At 41.2% G+C, this 17,263-nt stretch overlaps 1 protein-coding gene across 4 annotated transcripts in view; it reads right to left on the minus strand.

Moving 5' to 3' along the window:
* The window catches only part of LOC306970105 (rho GTPase-activating protein 26-like), a 90,211-nt gene extending 74,350 nt beyond the window's left edge, over positions 1-15,861 (minus strand). For 2 of the 4 annotated variants that reach the window (XM_079565952.1, XM_079565953.1), the window contains exons 1-2: positions 15,661-15,860; positions 15,190-15,473 (exon numbers count right to left, since the gene is read on the minus strand). In XM_079565952.1, coding sequence (XP_079422078.1) covers positions 15,190-15,343 — 154 coding nt within the window. In that variant the 5' untranslated portion in view covers positions 15,344-15,473; positions 15,661-15,860. Of the gene's footprint in view, positions 1-15,189; positions 15,474-15,660 lie in introns of all 4 variants that reach the window. The other 2 variants (XM_079565951.1, XM_079565954.1) reach the window with 2 other exon arrangements.
* Between the last annotated feature and the right edge of the window lie 1,402 nt (positions 15,862-17,263).

The raw sequence follows: 17,263 nt of genomic DNA on the forward strand, positions 1-17,263 counted from the left end.
CTCAAACCCCAGTATCGGTATCAGTAGCAAAAAAGCTGGATCAGTGCATCTCTAAATATAGCCTACTTGCTAGGCTTAACAAAAAAATATACTTGCATATTTTTACACTACAGAACATTCCTCGGTAACTTTTATGTTGCGACTTGCTGTTGAAAAGTCAAAACATAAACATAACGCCGACACCAAACATGTTCCGGACGCTTGGCTAGACACAAACAATGAATTATGTAATGAATAATCAAAATAAAGCATTTGGAAGAGGAGCCGATGTATTTAAACCTCATGTTTGGCTACCAGCTCACACTAAAGCTGCATGTTTTTGGAGGAGTTTTGTAAAATATAACAAAAAAAAACCTCCCATAAGGAATTGAAGTCTGATAAATTGAGACAGCTGGACATTTCTTGAGGCAAACAGAAGCCGTTTCATGACTAACCAAATCACTTCTCAAGGGTAAAAAGAGTGGGTGGTGACACATAACTGTGCTGAGTTGTGAGAACTCAGTTACCAACTTTGGCCTCGCCAGACTTGCTGACTAGTCCACACTGAGAAGTTGTCAGTGAAGCTTTCTGAAAGGGCGGGCCTAACACGCACAGATTGTCAGTTAATAAAACCAATAAGCAAAGGTGACGACAGCGGCGCGGCGAACAGAGCATCCAGCTGTCGTAATGAAATCGGACTTTGTCTTTTTATCTAGATGTTTATGTACCTGGATGTCTGAGAACTTGTGTTTGATAATGAATTTGTTTGTGACCAAATCTTTGCCATTGTCATGTGCCTGTGAATGACTAAAGGAACAACAAAGTGGGAGGAAAATGTCTGTTTTATCAACAACATGTGGTGTCCTTCTGAGACAATGACTGTGGGTGTATTTTTCTGTTTGCGCACGATTAAAGCCGCGCCCGTTTAATTCTCCAAATCCCTGTACTTACTCAGCGCTCTCGGTAACATTTAAAGAGAAATCAGCCTGATGGATGTCACACCTGCAGCAAGTCCAGGCAGGACTTTCTTTGTGGTTTATACATTTTCAGGGACACACCTTTCTCTGCACAGTTTCTCCTTCACCATTGTAAACGTACTGAATTTAAGTTTGGCAGCTAAATACGCAAAGAAAATAGGCCGCTGGAGGCAAAAAGGAGGCGATGGAAATCTCAAGTTTAAAATTCAGGAGCTAGCATGAATTATGCCACTTTGACATTTTCCCTTAGCCTTATTTTCCAAAGTCATCAGTATTGTAGTTTCCTGATAACTCTGAAGGGTGCTATAAAGGCCTAAAAAGACTTGTGACATTTCATTTTATGAAAGATATACCACGGTAATTAGGTTTCAACCTAAGGAAATGTGCTGCGTAAGGAACAAAACCAGTATCTTGAAAATAAGGCAAGGCATATTTATTTGTTAACCACAATTTTTAGTCAAAGCCATGTGCATTACAGAACAATACGGATGTGTAAAAGTAACATTACAGTTCACAGTTCAGAGGCCATGCATCAATAAAGCCAGTAGTGCAGACAAACACTTGAAGTTTTCATATGCACAGCTAAGAAGACCCATAAAAGACTGGACATTGGGTTCCAGATTTTAGTTTCTGTTTGTTTGTTTAGTCTTAGTGGACACCAAAAATTGCAAGGTTAAAAACTGAGCATAGACTTGTGTCTACTTTTGTCATTTATGTGACAACGTACAGAACCATGAGTGATCGTCATATCGAGATTCAGCCATGTCTATATTAACAGTTACTTCTCCATTTTATTAGGCCCCTCACATGCTCAGTGAGTAGTTACTGTATCTCCTTATATGAATATGACTCATTTTATGACCAAAATATGTTATTTTATTTTAACATCTGCATTTTTGTCCTTGTAACAAACAGTAACTGTTGTCTCAGTATAAGACATTTACATTACAAAAAAAGACATGAAAATTAACTTATCATTGTGGCTGTGTTTTTTTAAATCTGCATTTATTTCCTTGTATCTGTCTGTAACAATGCTTTTTTTTTTTTTTTTTTACATGGATTCACATTTTGAATCACTGACATATTTTACAGTTTAGAGGCATCATACACAGGATAACAGGGACATTTTAAAAAACTGGCCCTAAATGTCAGCATTGCACATCAGCATCGGCCTTAGGAAAACCCACATCAGTCGACCTCTAAGCATTAGTAGAATTACAACTGCTTTCAGAAACGTAATAACACTCATTTTGCGATGTGCTTACAAACTAGCATAACCGTTTTAGCGTGTGTTCAAACTGTGGATTACAGGAAACAACCAGAGCTTAAGCTGTTTCTAACTGGATAAATCCCTGAACATGACACACACACAAAGGCAGAGAGGCGCAGTTACAGTAACCACATGACCCCTGACCCTTCCCGGGAGCCTGCTGGCAGCAAATTAAAATATCTGAAAAAAAAAAAGGGCAGAGGAGGAGGAGGAGGGCGCAGTAAAAACATATGTGCTATGATAATAATAACAACAACACAGACCTCCCCCGAGCTGGTACTAAACCCATCACGTTCCACTACTCCCTGGAAGGACAGAATTTATGTTCCCTACCGTGAACTATATGCATATTTGTAGTTTGTTTTTGGTTGGGAATGAGAGATTTATAGGAAAACGAAGCTCTCGGGGCAAAGTTTTGGAATAAAAATAGAAGTATAAGCTGTCAATACAGAGCATGCAGACAGAAAACCATACTATCCTTACCTAACCTGTGCGCCTACCTAAGCATCCCCATAAAATGTTAATACTGTAAGAACCGCAAATTTCCTCATAAAACAAGTTTGTAAAGTCAGCCTTTTCCCTCGGTCACACTCTCCCTCATACAGTAACAGTATACAGGCCTGTTAAATGTGAGAAAGTGTGATGCAGTGCAATTAACCCATTTGCTTTTATACTCCTGACTTCATAAAGACAGTGGAAATACAGCTGTGCGCTTTTATAGCGGCGGCGATCAGGTAGCGCTCGGAGTCACTCGAAGGTAAGAGCATTCCTCCGAGTTCACGTTTCCTTTTTTCTTCCTGCTTCAGCGCCCGTGTTTTATGATCCCGGACTACAAAATCCATCAACAAAATCTCCGTTAGTTGAAAAAGGAAAAAAATAATAATAATGGCCCCCGATCCGACAAGTGTTTTCCAGATCCGCGCGAGACCGGTCCAAAAACAAGCTCCGAATGGGAGAGCGCTCGGTCGATGCGTTTTTCATGTTTTTGAATGTCAGTTGCCAAATACTTAAAGGTTGGTTGTTTTGACTTGCTTTTTTTTTTTTTTTCACGAAGGACAAAAGCAAATGAGGCGATATCTTCAAGCTCTCGGAGGATTTTGAGGAGGAATAAAAAGGCAGTACCAAAAACAACTCTTAAAGGCTTCATTAATATTTACTACTTATTATAACAGAGACCATCCCGTTCCAAGTGCGTTTGCGTCGGGCCACATTAAAGGGATAGTCTGTAAGTTTGCAAGTGAGGAAAGACAGAGTGAAATTTGAAAGTACAATCACATTCCTCCCCTCTTTAACCAGAAAGCCCTTCTTAGTTTGCAAAATGAGGAGAGCTGGAACAGGATTTTCAAAAGTAAACGATGAAGCTCCTCCCCCTCCCTCCTGATTGGACCTGACAGGCTGGTTCACAGGAAAAGCTCGTCTCATTGGTCAACGCGAGAGGATACTAGACTCTGATTAGTTGCTGAGATCCGGGAAGGAGGGACTTAACAAAAAATAATATTACTTACTTTAAATCAAAATGCAAAACCAGGTGGTCGATTTTGCACAATTTATAACATTTGTAATGCATTAAGTCTATCACTTTAAAAAGGTGTGTTTAGGGTAAAATTAGCCAAAAGAATGCACATAAAATGATTAAAGTGTATAGCTGTGCAATATGAGAAAAAAGAGAAACGTGGTGTCTTGATTTTTATAACGACAATGTAAATAAGTAACAACACATCCAGTTGCAGACTTCTGCAAAACTTAACTCGACACGTCTATATAGCAGGTGTTGCCGCTCTTTCAGATTCAGAAATACCTCATGCTCTTCCTGCTTCCCTTCACTGACACGTCCTGCGCGGAGCTCGCGAACGAGAGAACTCACACTGCCTTGATTGCTCATAAAGATACAGGCGAGTTCTTCTTTCCACTTCTCTCAAACCTAGTGCATCTTGTCTGGTTTAAGGCCAATAGAGGAAGTCCCGCATTATCAGAATACAGCTCTGCACAAGTGACTAACACTGAAATCCATGCTTTAGGGCTCGAGTCACTGCGATGCTGTCGGCAGTGCGTAACCCAATCGGGCAAACTGAAATATTTACTAACCCCACTACAGCTGTGCTCCGGGGCTCCGACGCCACATCAAACACAGACGACAAACGAGATGAGTGAAAAGGCCTGGAGATGTATTCTAGTGGTTATTGGCTCCGATCAAGCAAAGATTTCCAACCTTAAATGGATGTGAGCACAATGTTTACGCATTTTTCTGTAATTTCCACTTGAAAGCCATTTGAGGTTGCAATGAATTCTGTCTCCAATGAGTTGTGCACAGGTTGATTTGCATCCAAAAGCAAAGTATGTAAAGGGAATATTTTCACTCACTATTTTCAGTGTATCCCACTTTATATCTTGCAATTGCTTGAGTTGTTTCCACAGTATCATGTAGTGTCATTTTCTATATTATAACTTTCAACACATGCAAGCAACCAACAGTAAACATACAAAGCATAACAAGTTCTTTTCAAATGTAGACACAAATAAGTAGTATAAACGAAGCAATACATACAATACCAATATACAGTATATACTCTTGCTTCAATTATTAACACAATCTACACAGGTGCTCCAAAGAAACAGGGCAGAAATGGTCAATGATGCAACCAATATCTCATTCTCTACAAATCCATTGGTAGCAAGTTTTCACTGGACATAAAAGTGACTAATATCAAGCGTTCTAAGGTTTCAGTGAATGAGGATGTGACCAGCTGCACTTTTTGTTAAGTGCTTCAGGAAGTCCAGCATGTCTTGGTCAGTCTCACAGATTTTACTTTATGAGAACTCTTACATGCCCCAAAAACTACTTGTACATGTGCTTCGGCAGACAGTTAAGTGCGTTAAAACTGGGCATTACGGTATCGAGTCCAATTTAACTGAATTTACTTGTCAATGTCAATGTGAACTTTATTATAGAGCACATTTAAAAACAGCTACAGCAAAATATACAACATGAAACAATAATAATAATAACACATGGGACCTGCTCAGCTTGTGTTGAAAGCCAAAGCAAAAAGGTGGGTTTTCAACAACGACTTAATAACATGAATGGACTGGGCTATTTTGACATTCAGTCTGTCAAATGTCAAGTGAACCATTCAAAATAATCCCAAGATTCCTTGTGGCAATGGATACTCAAAGTGGCATCATCTGAGTTTCCAAATACCACAGTTTGTTTCAGTTTTAGAGTTGTAGACAATTTTGAGCCATCCAGCCCTTCACTTCCTGTAAACAATCAAACAAAACTTGAACATTGCCTGTGCCTGACTTCAAGGGCAGATGCATTTGCAGGTCGTCTGAAAAGCAGAGAAGTCAATCTTACATTTTCTGAAAATTGACCCAAGGGGGATTGAAAACAATAAGGGGCCCAAAATGGAGCCCTGCGGCACTCCACAGCTGAGTGGGGCAACTCCAGAAGCGTGAGGACAAAGGCAAAAGATTAATTTTCAAGGTACGATCTAACCCATCTTATCGGCGGGACCTTTGATGCCAACTTTTTTTAAGGGTATTTTTTTTAGCCGACTCATTCCTAACTCTCCAAACACATATCTAACATCCCAATTCTTCTCAAGGATGAGTTTATGAGCAGGTTTTACAATTTAGGTGGGGCAATACTGTCACGGTAATGTAAACAACAAAAAATACTTGCTAGTTATCAGTCAATAAAATTGCTTCATACTAGTTAGAGGCACAAAGGTCTTATCACCGATGTCTCCTTTTACAATATGCTGAAGGAAAGCAAAACTGATGTTTGTCCACTACAAATAAATAAGAGCCTTCAGCCTCCATCAAGTGAACCAGAAGAAACGAAAGAAGAAATGCTATAATCTGCTTATAATGTAGCTTTGTGTCTTAAATGAGCGTGCAATGCGCCACTGCAGGAATATTCTTGACACTTCGCCACTTTTCCTTTTTTGGTGTAACAAAGTTCAACCTATTTTGTTTTGTGTGGATGATCCTATACAATTGTTACTCTAAAAGTCTGACCGTGCACGAGGAACAACAAGGAATAAAATGCACTTGAGTTGAAAGGTTTTCCTCTCCAGTCTGTTTACTGTCTTGAGCTGAAAGCCAATTTATTCAGCGCTGTGCAAATCGAGTTGCGTCATTTTATTCCGACTTTGTCCTTGCTTCATCTTTGCTCATCTCTTCGCTCCACTCGCCTGTATTGCTACACCCCTCTGCAGCCCTCATGGAGAATAAGGTCATGTTGGCTTTAAAAACACTATTGTGAGACACCCCCGCCCCCCTCTGCCTCCTCTCCCTGCCCCGTCTCTGCTCCTCTCTCCTCTTTCTTCCGCCCCTCAGACTCAGACCTTTTCAAACAGTCGCCGCATCAGCCTTCATTGACGATTCGTTATGGTCCCGGCGTGCGCTCACGCTCAAAATGGGACACCCATTTATCACAGACAGGCCTGACAGGTCCGAGCCGCGGAAGACCTGACATTACTCTGTGTGTGTGTGTCGCTAAAGAAAGCAGAGAGCGCAAAAACAAAGACTTAACCAAAGGACAGTAATGTTCAGGAGAGGATTGCAACAACACTGGGAATTCCCACTAAAGGGGCATTTAGGGCCGTGTCCGTACTTCAGGATGCTTCAACTATAACAGTTTGGATCACATTGTTTGCACCAGTGGTTTCCAAACTATTATCCAGAGGTCGACCGATATTTTATATATTTTTTTATGTTGCAGACTGTTGCTATAATGTTGGAACCATAAGAGAAAGAGACTTACTGTTTTTTTTTTTTTTTTTTCGTTTTGGAATCTGCTGAATTTTGGCTTTCAAACAAGCTCAGTTCAGTTCAGTTTATTTGGTCAGAATTATGACAAAAGATTTACATTCAGTTAAGTATACTTCTTCATAACATAACATACAAAATGACCGAAAAGGTATAGGCTGAAGCTAATGCTTATTTTGCCTACCCTTGTTTTTTGTTTTTTTGTTTTTTTTTAAACTTACAGCACGTGTTTTTGTTAAACTTTCTAACATAACATTAGACATTCAAAAGGATTTTATTTTATTGTTATTATTGTTTTTTTTCTTCTTTTTTTTAAAAGTAAGTTGACAGTCTTAAACAAACTAGTAAACAGAATCAAGGTATTGTTCAAGTATAAGTAAGCTCCATCTAAAGTACCTACTAAACATAAACATATCAGCCCCAATAAAGCGCTCCCTGCTGTCACAGTTCAACACTGACACATTTGGAAAATGATCAGCCGTGCATATCGGCATCGGCCGATAAACCCCCCCCCCATATCGGTCGACCTCTAACATTAACAACAAGTAGGCTACTAACGTTTAGAATAGTTGGCGGTCCACGTTCCACCCAAAACAATTGACTCATGGTTTATTTATCAGTTCCTATCAATTAAACAAGATAGCTACAGGTCTTTGGAGCGGAGGAGCACAGGTAAAGCATTGTCTGAGCACTGTCTAAATATGAAGTTAAATTATCTAAACTCCAATACTGCATTTTTATCTGGGGGAAAAAAGGCTGGCAATACTAACTCGCTCGTGATTTACAGCTGTGGTAATCAATTTATTTGTCTTGTAGCAGAGTGAATTTCTTTTGGCAGTGGAAAAAAAACAAAAGACGAGATCCGCACAACTGAACTGCTCACCAATTTCTATCGCTCTCACCGGACAATTGGTGAGCATTACAGTTGTGCTGATCTAGTCTTTCTGATCCAGCACACTGGTTTAGAGCCGTGGACGTGTCCTTTCCCTTCATTTCTTTTGGCACCATAGATCTACATTATGAACGCAGCATTTGTGAAAGAAAAACAGACTATGTGTGCTGTTGTGCGTAACAAAAATACAGTAAATAGCACATTTCCTGATTAACTCAAGTGTACAGTTGGGATGTGCAGGAGGGTCTGTGAGAGCTCGAAATGTGTTTAGGCAACCGCTGAGAGATTTTACTCGATTACCTCCGACTTTCACGATTTGTTCAATAGTTATTACATGACGAATTAAAGCAGTACTAAGTAACTTGTTTCCCTCACTAAATCCTTTCCGTAGTCCCTCTGGGGGTAATACAAGTGTTAATGGGATGATTGGGGGGTCTTTCATCTCCCCTGGCAAGAAAACCATGCTTGCAACTTTGCCTGCATCCGGGTCGGCGGCCCCAATACACACTAATGGAATCACGAAGAAGAAGCTAACAGGCTAACGGGCAAAGCTAACTGCGGGCGAGCGCCACTTAAATAGTATTTACAGCCAAGAAAATTATCTCCATTGTGTAATTGGATGTACAATATCCCTCTTTCTTCTTTTCTGTCAGCATAGTATTTACTCTTACAGACAATTAATGAGTAAAAAACGCAACATACTACGACATCTGCAGCGGTGCTTATGGCCTCTAGGGGCATGAGTTACTTAGTACTGCTTTAAAGACATAGCAGACACTGCGTAAACTAGAATGTGCCATAAGACCGTATGGAAGACTGGAGACTAATGGAGTCACTATAAATGCCGTGAAACACTTGTTTGCACTTAAGTCATTTTCACCCTAAACAAGCAGTGTGAAAACAGAACAGAGAAGAAACACGCGGTCTATAAATATGTACTATATGTAAACTATGGGTTGCTTTAGATTTGCTTATTGTTGTCATGTAATTCAAAATGAGTTAAAGTTCATATATATAGGCACAGTGACACTAAATGTAGAAATGCTTAAGGGACTGTATCAAGCCGCTCCACAATCATCCCCCGCAGATGTCCGGGGAGCTACGGGGGCAGTCCAGGTTCAAATTGCCTTCACAGTAAAGGCCTGAAAATGGGGCCATTATCGAGACAGCGCTAATGAAGGGGAGCTGTTTTTAACCATCCACAGGCCGCACACAACCACCAACACATGCGCCACCGACACATGCCTGCTGGACGCAATGCACTGAGCAGGCCATACCTTTTCACTGTACTCACGCAACATGCTGGCGTAAGCAGTTCAAAGTGCCCATGAAACTTCAAATGCCTCTGCCAAATGCGAGTCACTGCATGGATTTTATTGGTAAAATCTGCTCCATCCATCTCCACCGTCATAAAAGGATGAAAATAGACTTTGTCGTTTTAGCAGTTTTGACCTGAATGAAAGTTTCTAAACTCATGGTCCATTTGCTGAATGGAAATGTGGACAAACATGCTTTTTTTTCCTCGAACAAACATTTGCTGTGGTTGCTCTCTTGATTTTTTTTTTTTATGTTACAGTACAGAAGTTGAATTCACATGGCAGTGGGCTATTAGCACTTAATCATCACTCGGCTAACGCTTATAGCACCTCAATTCATTTTCTCAACCGGAGCCTGGCTAGTGCAAGTGCCCCCCCCGGATCTCGAGACAGGATGGGTTAAGTGTGAGGGAGTGCATAGAGTAACCCGCCGGGGCACAAGGAGAACATGCAAGTTGACAACGGCGAAGAAAATATAAACAATCTTCAAAATGGTTTGTAACTTGGATGCAACGCTCTCGTGTGGATGCTTCTGTGCTCAGGCTGCTGGCTGGATTTGCAATAAAAAAAGCAAAGGATGGCTCTGGAAGCTCCGACTTCCTCTCTCTCGCTCTGCCGCTGAAGCTAAACTAAACATCACGTACAAGGCCCAGTGTAACACGGGCTCTAAAACCAACGACATAGAAAAACAGAACCACCGTGACCGCGCTACGTACCAGCTGCTGTTCTCACAATGACCATATCTGATTGTATAAAAAAATATAATTTAACTTTGAAAAGGGTGTTGTAAAATGATTTTTTTTTTTTTTCCAAAGCAACGGTAAGATATGTTAGTTCAAAATAAGTGGCCGTCATACTATGGTCCCAGAACCATTGGACTCCTTTGTTTATGTTCACTTTGAGCAACTCCTCAGTACATACCTGTAGTTTGCTGCTAAAGTTAGACTTAGGTTCGGATCAAGTCCTGGTTTAGCTGCGGTAAAGTCTTGATTTAGTCCTGTTTTTGGAACCATAACCCAGATTTATTTCAATCAACTAGATGAATGTATTTTACTTGAAATAATGTGGCACGTTAGTATGTTTATGGCACAATACAATTTCAATACTAGTGAGTGTGTGTACCCTGTGGTGAATGGATCATACTTTCAAACCACTCGATTTGGGCCTGATTAAGGTAGAAAGCGCTATAAGTCCATTTACCATTTCACCAAACCAGAAAAGTTACCAAAACAATCATAAGTGCTATATTCAAAGATCCACACAGTCACAGAGGCACAGACATTTGATCATTTGATAATGCTTTACATGGTGCTGTGCCACAACATTCAATTTACACTTTATTCAGCGCTTAGTTTAGTTTATAATTTCACATAAATATATACATATATTGTTTATTTGTGCCATCTTGGGTTAATGGAGGGTCCTGATTCAGGCTGAAACAACTAATCAATTATTGAAATAGTTGCACATTACGTTTACTCCATCAACATGTCCTCCAGCCTTACGTGATAAAAAAATGTAAAAATTACATTTTCATACATCATTCATAGCCAAGCGATTAATCGCTTGATCGTAAAATCGTAGTTGGTAGATTAATTGATTACTAAAATAATCGTTAGTTGCAGCCCTAGTCCCAATGCCATACCACTCGAAAAACACTGGTCGAGGCCAGTGGTCCCCGACCTTTTGTGTCTAGAGTACCCCTCGAGTCTTTCATGTACCACTTCATTCAAAGGGGCAACCAATTATTTAGAAAATGATCCATTAAACTCAGATTTATTGCTTTTGTGTGTAAAATACAGTAAAAACACTCTGAAACTCAGTCTATTTTCCAAAACATCACTGAAAATAAGTTATTTAAAATAAAATGTTGATACTGCTCAGTCAGACGTTCTTTTTAGATATGAAATAATTCCAGACCCCCTACCCCTGATAGAGAAACACTGGTCTAGACTTCCATGAAACACTCTATATCTTGTCAACCTGAACATGAACTTTGCACATTCGATTTCACATTGCATTGTAAAACAGTCCTTTACGCTCGCTCTGTCAGCTGACACAACCTGATATATCTCCAGTCCTGCCACCGTTTGTTTTTTGCGAGTTGGACAAACCTAACTGGCCTTGAGTCGCCAGCAAAGAAACAGCACTTGTCGAAAACACACTTTGCCTCCAAAGACTGTAATCTGCCACCGCTCTGAGCACCACTGATGTGTCGGCACCGTAGACCCCTGTCATTTAGCCCCCGCTGCTGTTTGCATCACCGCTCCTGCATGTGTTTTTCCTACACTGTAATAACTACATACTGCAAGCAGAGAGGAAGCAGCCACCACGCGAGATGGACATTTTTGGACTTCTTTTAGCTACACAATAAAACGTGGGGATCCAAATTAAGCTGCAGTCTGATAGCTTTATTTGGCAACCGTGCCTTTTAATTACGCGGCAGTTATCCTCTTGTCTGTGGGTGTGACATGGGATGTAGCCAATTAGTGCAACACATACTCAAAGCCTTAGCACAAGCTCAACAAACCGCACTGTCTGTCAAATATGTAAGCTGCTTTTGACTTATCGTAAACTTGACGGGTGATTTAACGCAGAGGTAGGAGACCCGCAAGTGGCAGATGTCAGCGCGAAGGCCAAATGTAGCCAGAAATACGTAGCTTAAAGGCCCTATACCTGATATCTCAAATCACATGTGACTAAATGAACCGGTTTCCTACAGTGAGGTCACGGTCCATTGCAAGAGTGTTTTTAGAGAAATTCAAGTCCTTTGAAACAAGACGAGGCACCAAATCCCGTTGTACACAGCGGCGCACGTGTTGAAATGGAAGTATTGCTCCTGCATTATGTCATGTAGATTGATATCTCCGACTGGGAAATGCTGTTTTTCGTACCCTAAGGCCCGAAACATGAGAGGGCCCAACAGAGAGCGCAGCTGCCTGTGTTAATATTTAATGTGTTCAAGGAATTTTAATCATGTTTTGCGCAGAGAAATGCATTTTACAACATTTCTCGCCTTCCAAGATCTGAGACGGGCCAGTCCAAGATTGAATCGAATGTGAGGAAAAACAAGACTGAATGCTGCGGAGCTGAAAAACTGGAGTTTAAATGTTAATTTCGTCTACTACAGTTTGATTTATGTCACAAACTGTGCTACAGATGGAGAATTTACACCGAGCTTTGTCAGATTTTAGTTCTGGGCCAGAATTGATCATTGGTCTCGGCCTGGGGCTTCCAAATTGCACCAAAACTCTCGCAAAATATTTTTCGAGCTCGGGTTTCTAGGGGTCGTGTCCATCCATAAATCAAGCTTTTCCTCATGCCCTCTCTTGCACACGGAGGCAGCAGGTGGCCATACTTTATTTTTTTTATTTTTTCACACATAGGGCAAATCTTGTCATGTAGGAAGTATACAATGGCCAAAGCACTGTTGACATAAAGAATCGTAAATCCCCCAAAAAATATGCTTTGTAAGGGGAAGATTGTTATTGTTGTAACTCCATCAAACATGCGTAACACCATAATGACTGCCTTTATCACCGGTGGTCAAGCGTAACAGACTGCAGTTCTCGAGGAGTGTTCCAACAATGCAATGGCAATGTTCCTTATCCATCAAACAAGTTATTGCTGGTTCGTCTGATAGAAAGGTGTCAGAGTACGCAGTGCAGAGCTGGTGGCCAGGCTTTGTAAAGTCTATGAGGCCCATATTGCACAATGTAACTACGCTTGTTTACATGCACACTGGAAAATAAAAGACTTACCGACCTATTCCTATTTCAGTTCCTCAAATTGAGGTATGCCAACTGGAGAATGCTGATTGTACTTCTGAAAATAGAATCATTAACTCTATTACAGTCTCCGTTAGGGCTGCACAATATATCATCAAAATATCTTTATCACGATATGACGATGAAAACTGTCAATATTGCGATTCTATGCTTCCCGCTTGATGCAGTTCTGTGAGTTTTCAGGAGCAGCAATGGGTTTAGTTACCTCTTAAAGGCAATATAAAGATACAAAGTCGGGCTGCACAATATATCGCAAAAAAATATCGTATCATCGCGATATTAGCGGACACAATTTCAAAGCAAATTCTCTTTATTTATCTGTTAGGAACTCCATTTGCAGAAGAAGCGCCAGTACGGCCTCAATAAAAACAGTGCAGTACATCCACAGACATACGACACAATCAACATGTGCAATAATAAATACATTAAAAACAATATAGTGGGCCTGTGACGGTCCACACAGTCACAGTCATTGATCTGTATCGTGAGGAGCCACGATATATCGCAACATCACTAAAGTCTCCATCTGACTGAGATCGACACATTTTTTGGCAAACTCGAGAAAATGCCCTGAATTCATCAGTGTTTGATGTCGTGTTAGTGCCAGTTACTTACAATTTGTGTAGAATGGAACATGTCGCGTTGAAATGGTTTTGTTAAATATCGCAATAATACCGTGATTGTGATATTGCACTGCAGCATCGCATACCGCAAGTTACTTCAACATCGTGCAGCCTGAATATAAAGTGCTCATTTTTGGTAATGAATGAATTGCGATCAAATACGAATCGTGATCTAGGAAGAAGTCATTTCGTCTTGTAAAGGTCTTTGATTTTATTTTAATCTTTAAAAATGATTATCTCAATATCGAAGAATACAAATTCAAATCGCACTCCAAACACTTTATCAGCCACCAGTGTAAAGGGCTATAATGTGAGCCATATTCATTCATGAAAACCATTCAGAACAAATGCCCTCTTGTCCTATAATCGCTCCCTGGTTGGACTAAAAAACAGCCTGTGACCTTGTGGGTTTCCTGACTACAGTATAGGATTTTCTGGAAAGCCCCAGGCCATAGGCAACTTTCGCTCACTGACAGCGGAGAATGCAGAGGTGATGACAGCACGAAAGGGCAATCCCATCACACCTCTCAGCTCCTTCCTTATCAGAAACACATTCATAAACACACACAGGGCTGGTAGGGCCGATAGAGTAAAGAGTATGTAGCTGAAGAATACATCTTTGGCTTCCAATATTAACTTGAAATCAAAGTAGCGGAAAAAAAAACAAAAAAACATGCACGCTTGGAGCCACGCGTTTCTGATTTAAAGAAACACAACCTTGGACTATTTGCATTTATGTAAAGTCAGACTGAAATTGTGCAGCTAACAGGCGCAGCGCTGTTGCATCAAGTCTAAATAATTATGAAACAAATATATAGCGGTGTTGATTACGAAGGACTGGGTTTGGCATTATTCAAACAGGTAGTAGTAGTAGTTGTTGCAGTGATTACTTTACCAGGAAAGATAATTGGTTCAGGTCAGGTCAGGTTCACTTCCTTGACCTCTTAAACCGAGCACATTTTCCCCAGTATGGCTTTACCCAAATCTAAAAGTGTAAAACAAAAGCCTCAAAATAACAATGAAAACGCAACAAAGAGTGACGAAAATGTGCTGGCAAGCGATAAAAAACGACAAAAAAGAGACACAAAAATGTGACCAAAAAAAAGAGACGACAACGCGACAAAAAAACAACAAAAAACAGATGAAAACATGACAAAAAACACTTCAAAAATGTGGAAAAAACGCGGCACCGAGACAAAACGGAAGGTTACAAATCAGTTTTGTAGGTCTTAGCTTTCAAATGGGGCATTACACTGTCGCTCTCCAGTCGAGAAGCATTTCGATTTGGATAAAACTGGATAAAATGCTGGGGGCAAGAGGTTAATAAGCTAAATATAATGTAAGTAAATAAACAGCCATGTTACGTTCAGCATTAGTCGCTACATGGTAATAGTAGTAGTAATTACAATAGCAGCACAATAGTAGTAGTTATTGTATAAAATCCTACAACTGCAGGAGAACTACCGGTACATTCTTCCCATTTGCATCCCAATTCCTCACATTGATTTGCATTGCAGCCTAGAACCTACCATACAGTTAAAGTTTCTACCCCCAAGAAAAACGCATCTTACTTTTGAAGGACTGTATCAGCGCCTTGCCATCCTTGATCAGCTCCTTGATGAACTTGTTGGTCTTGTCCAGCTCCAGCTCGTGAGATTTGAGCCTCTCCCTGAACAAGGGGCTGTCCAGGTAGCAGTCGCTAAACTCCAGCGCAGGTAGTCCCATGATAGTGGTCGATTCTCAAAACGTGATGCGCCGAATGGGGTTGAAACAGAACTATACGAGGAGATTCCTGGACTCCTTGGGGGGGGGTTGGACCGCTACTACTGTTGTTCTTCCTCCCACTGGTCCAAGCCTGAAATGATGGCAAATCCTATTACAACATGTTTAACAGAAAAACGGAGCCGGAAAGGTGTAGAAGAAGGTACGTTCACTTGCCCTGCGCGTTTTGGTTAATAGGTGGATGGTTTATTTGGAGAGCTGTAGCGTTGGGTTATTTATTGATTAAAAGAACTCCATGCGTAGCTACTGTGTCCACTTACTCAGGTGAATCGTGGTTGCCTGGCCGTCAAACGCGTCATTTTGGGTCCGAGGAAATAATGCGTTTTGGAGAGGCCGGGTGATGGATGAATGGGCGCTGGGGGTAAACAAAACGACGCGCGGCAGCAGCGGCGGCGGCGGCGGCGGAGGAGTGTGTTGGTGCGGTGTGTCTTCCCTGGGCGGTTTTTTAAAATGCATGCACGGCTTTCAACCCTGCCCCGCTCAAAGCCACGGCGAGAGGAGCGGAGCCGCGAGCGACCTACCCCTACGCGGATAATCCCGGGAGAGACAGCGCGCGCAGCCAATCGGAGGGCCGCGCGGAGCAAAGAGGCGCAGAGGGGGCGGGGCGAGGACAGGGCGAGGGATCTCCGGGGCCGAGAGTGGTGAGGAGAGGAGAGGGCTCACTCTGTAGGAGGAAATGGTACAGTCAAAGTGACATCATTCATAAAACTGACTTCTTTCGCCTTGTAAATTGTTGATTGATTTTTGATCTTTTATTTTTAAGCTACACTGAACCTCTGTGGTACAGTCTCTTTTTGAGTATAAAGCCTCCTATTGCAGTGGTTGTCTAAAGTCTGACTATCTCATAACCTCAGAACCACCAAACACCAGGCCTAGATCAAGTTCATATCTGTAATGATAGGCATACTATTGTGTGACCACAAGGTGGCAGTATAGCCTTTACTGTGTGACGCTAAGACATAGAGGAAGCACACTGTTGTAACAGGGACCACGTTCATGGCTCCATCAATAAATAGCTTGCAGCTCACAGAAGCTAGCAGCACAAATGTTCATGAGTGACTTCTTGAATAATAGAAGACAGAACATTACATGGTACCAGGTCGCGGGTCAAGAAAAGAACTGACGCAAGATGGACGCAGTAAAACCACCAACTCCGCTGAAAATGACGGGGAATGTGGACGCGAAGTGGCGAACCTTCAAGCAGCAATTTCAGCTCTACATTGCCGCTATCGGAGTGGATCGTCGGGCGGAAGAAAGAAAAATAGCCCTTTTGCTAACCATTGCCGGAGCGGAGGCTATTGAACTTTTCAACACGTTTGTATATGCTCAACCCGATGATAAAGACAAGTTTGAAGAGGTCCTAAAGAAATTTGACGAACACTGTCTTTCAAAGAAAAATGAAACTTATGAGAGATATGTATTTCGTTCTCGTCTCCAACAGCCTGGTGAGTCGTTTGATAATTATCTCACCGATCTCAAAATAAAAGCTCAGTCCTGCAACTTTGGAGATCTCAAAAACTCAATGATAAGGGATCAGGTTGTATTTGGGACAAATGAAAAGAGGCTAAGAGAAAAGCTGTTGAGGGAAGTGGATCTCACACTGGACAGTGCAATAAAAATATGTCAAGCAAACGAACTAGCAAAGCAACATGCACTGACTTTTCAAGCAATGCCATATGACCAAGAAAGTGGGTCCGTGAACGCAGTGAAAATGAAAGGAAAATCACAGTTCAAGTTCAAACAAAAAGACAAAAATAGAGACGATGATCAAACACAGTTTGACTGTAAGAAGTGTGGTGACACGCACAGACCGAGACAATGCCCTGCATTTGGGAAAACATGTGCAAAGTGTAAGAAGCAAAA

Source organism: Gobius niger, assembly GCF_951799975.1.
Source record: "Gobius niger genome assembly, chromosome: 11".
NCBI classification, from domain to species: Eukaryota; Metazoa; Chordata; class Actinopteri; order Gobiiformes; family Gobiidae; genus Gobius; species Gobius niger.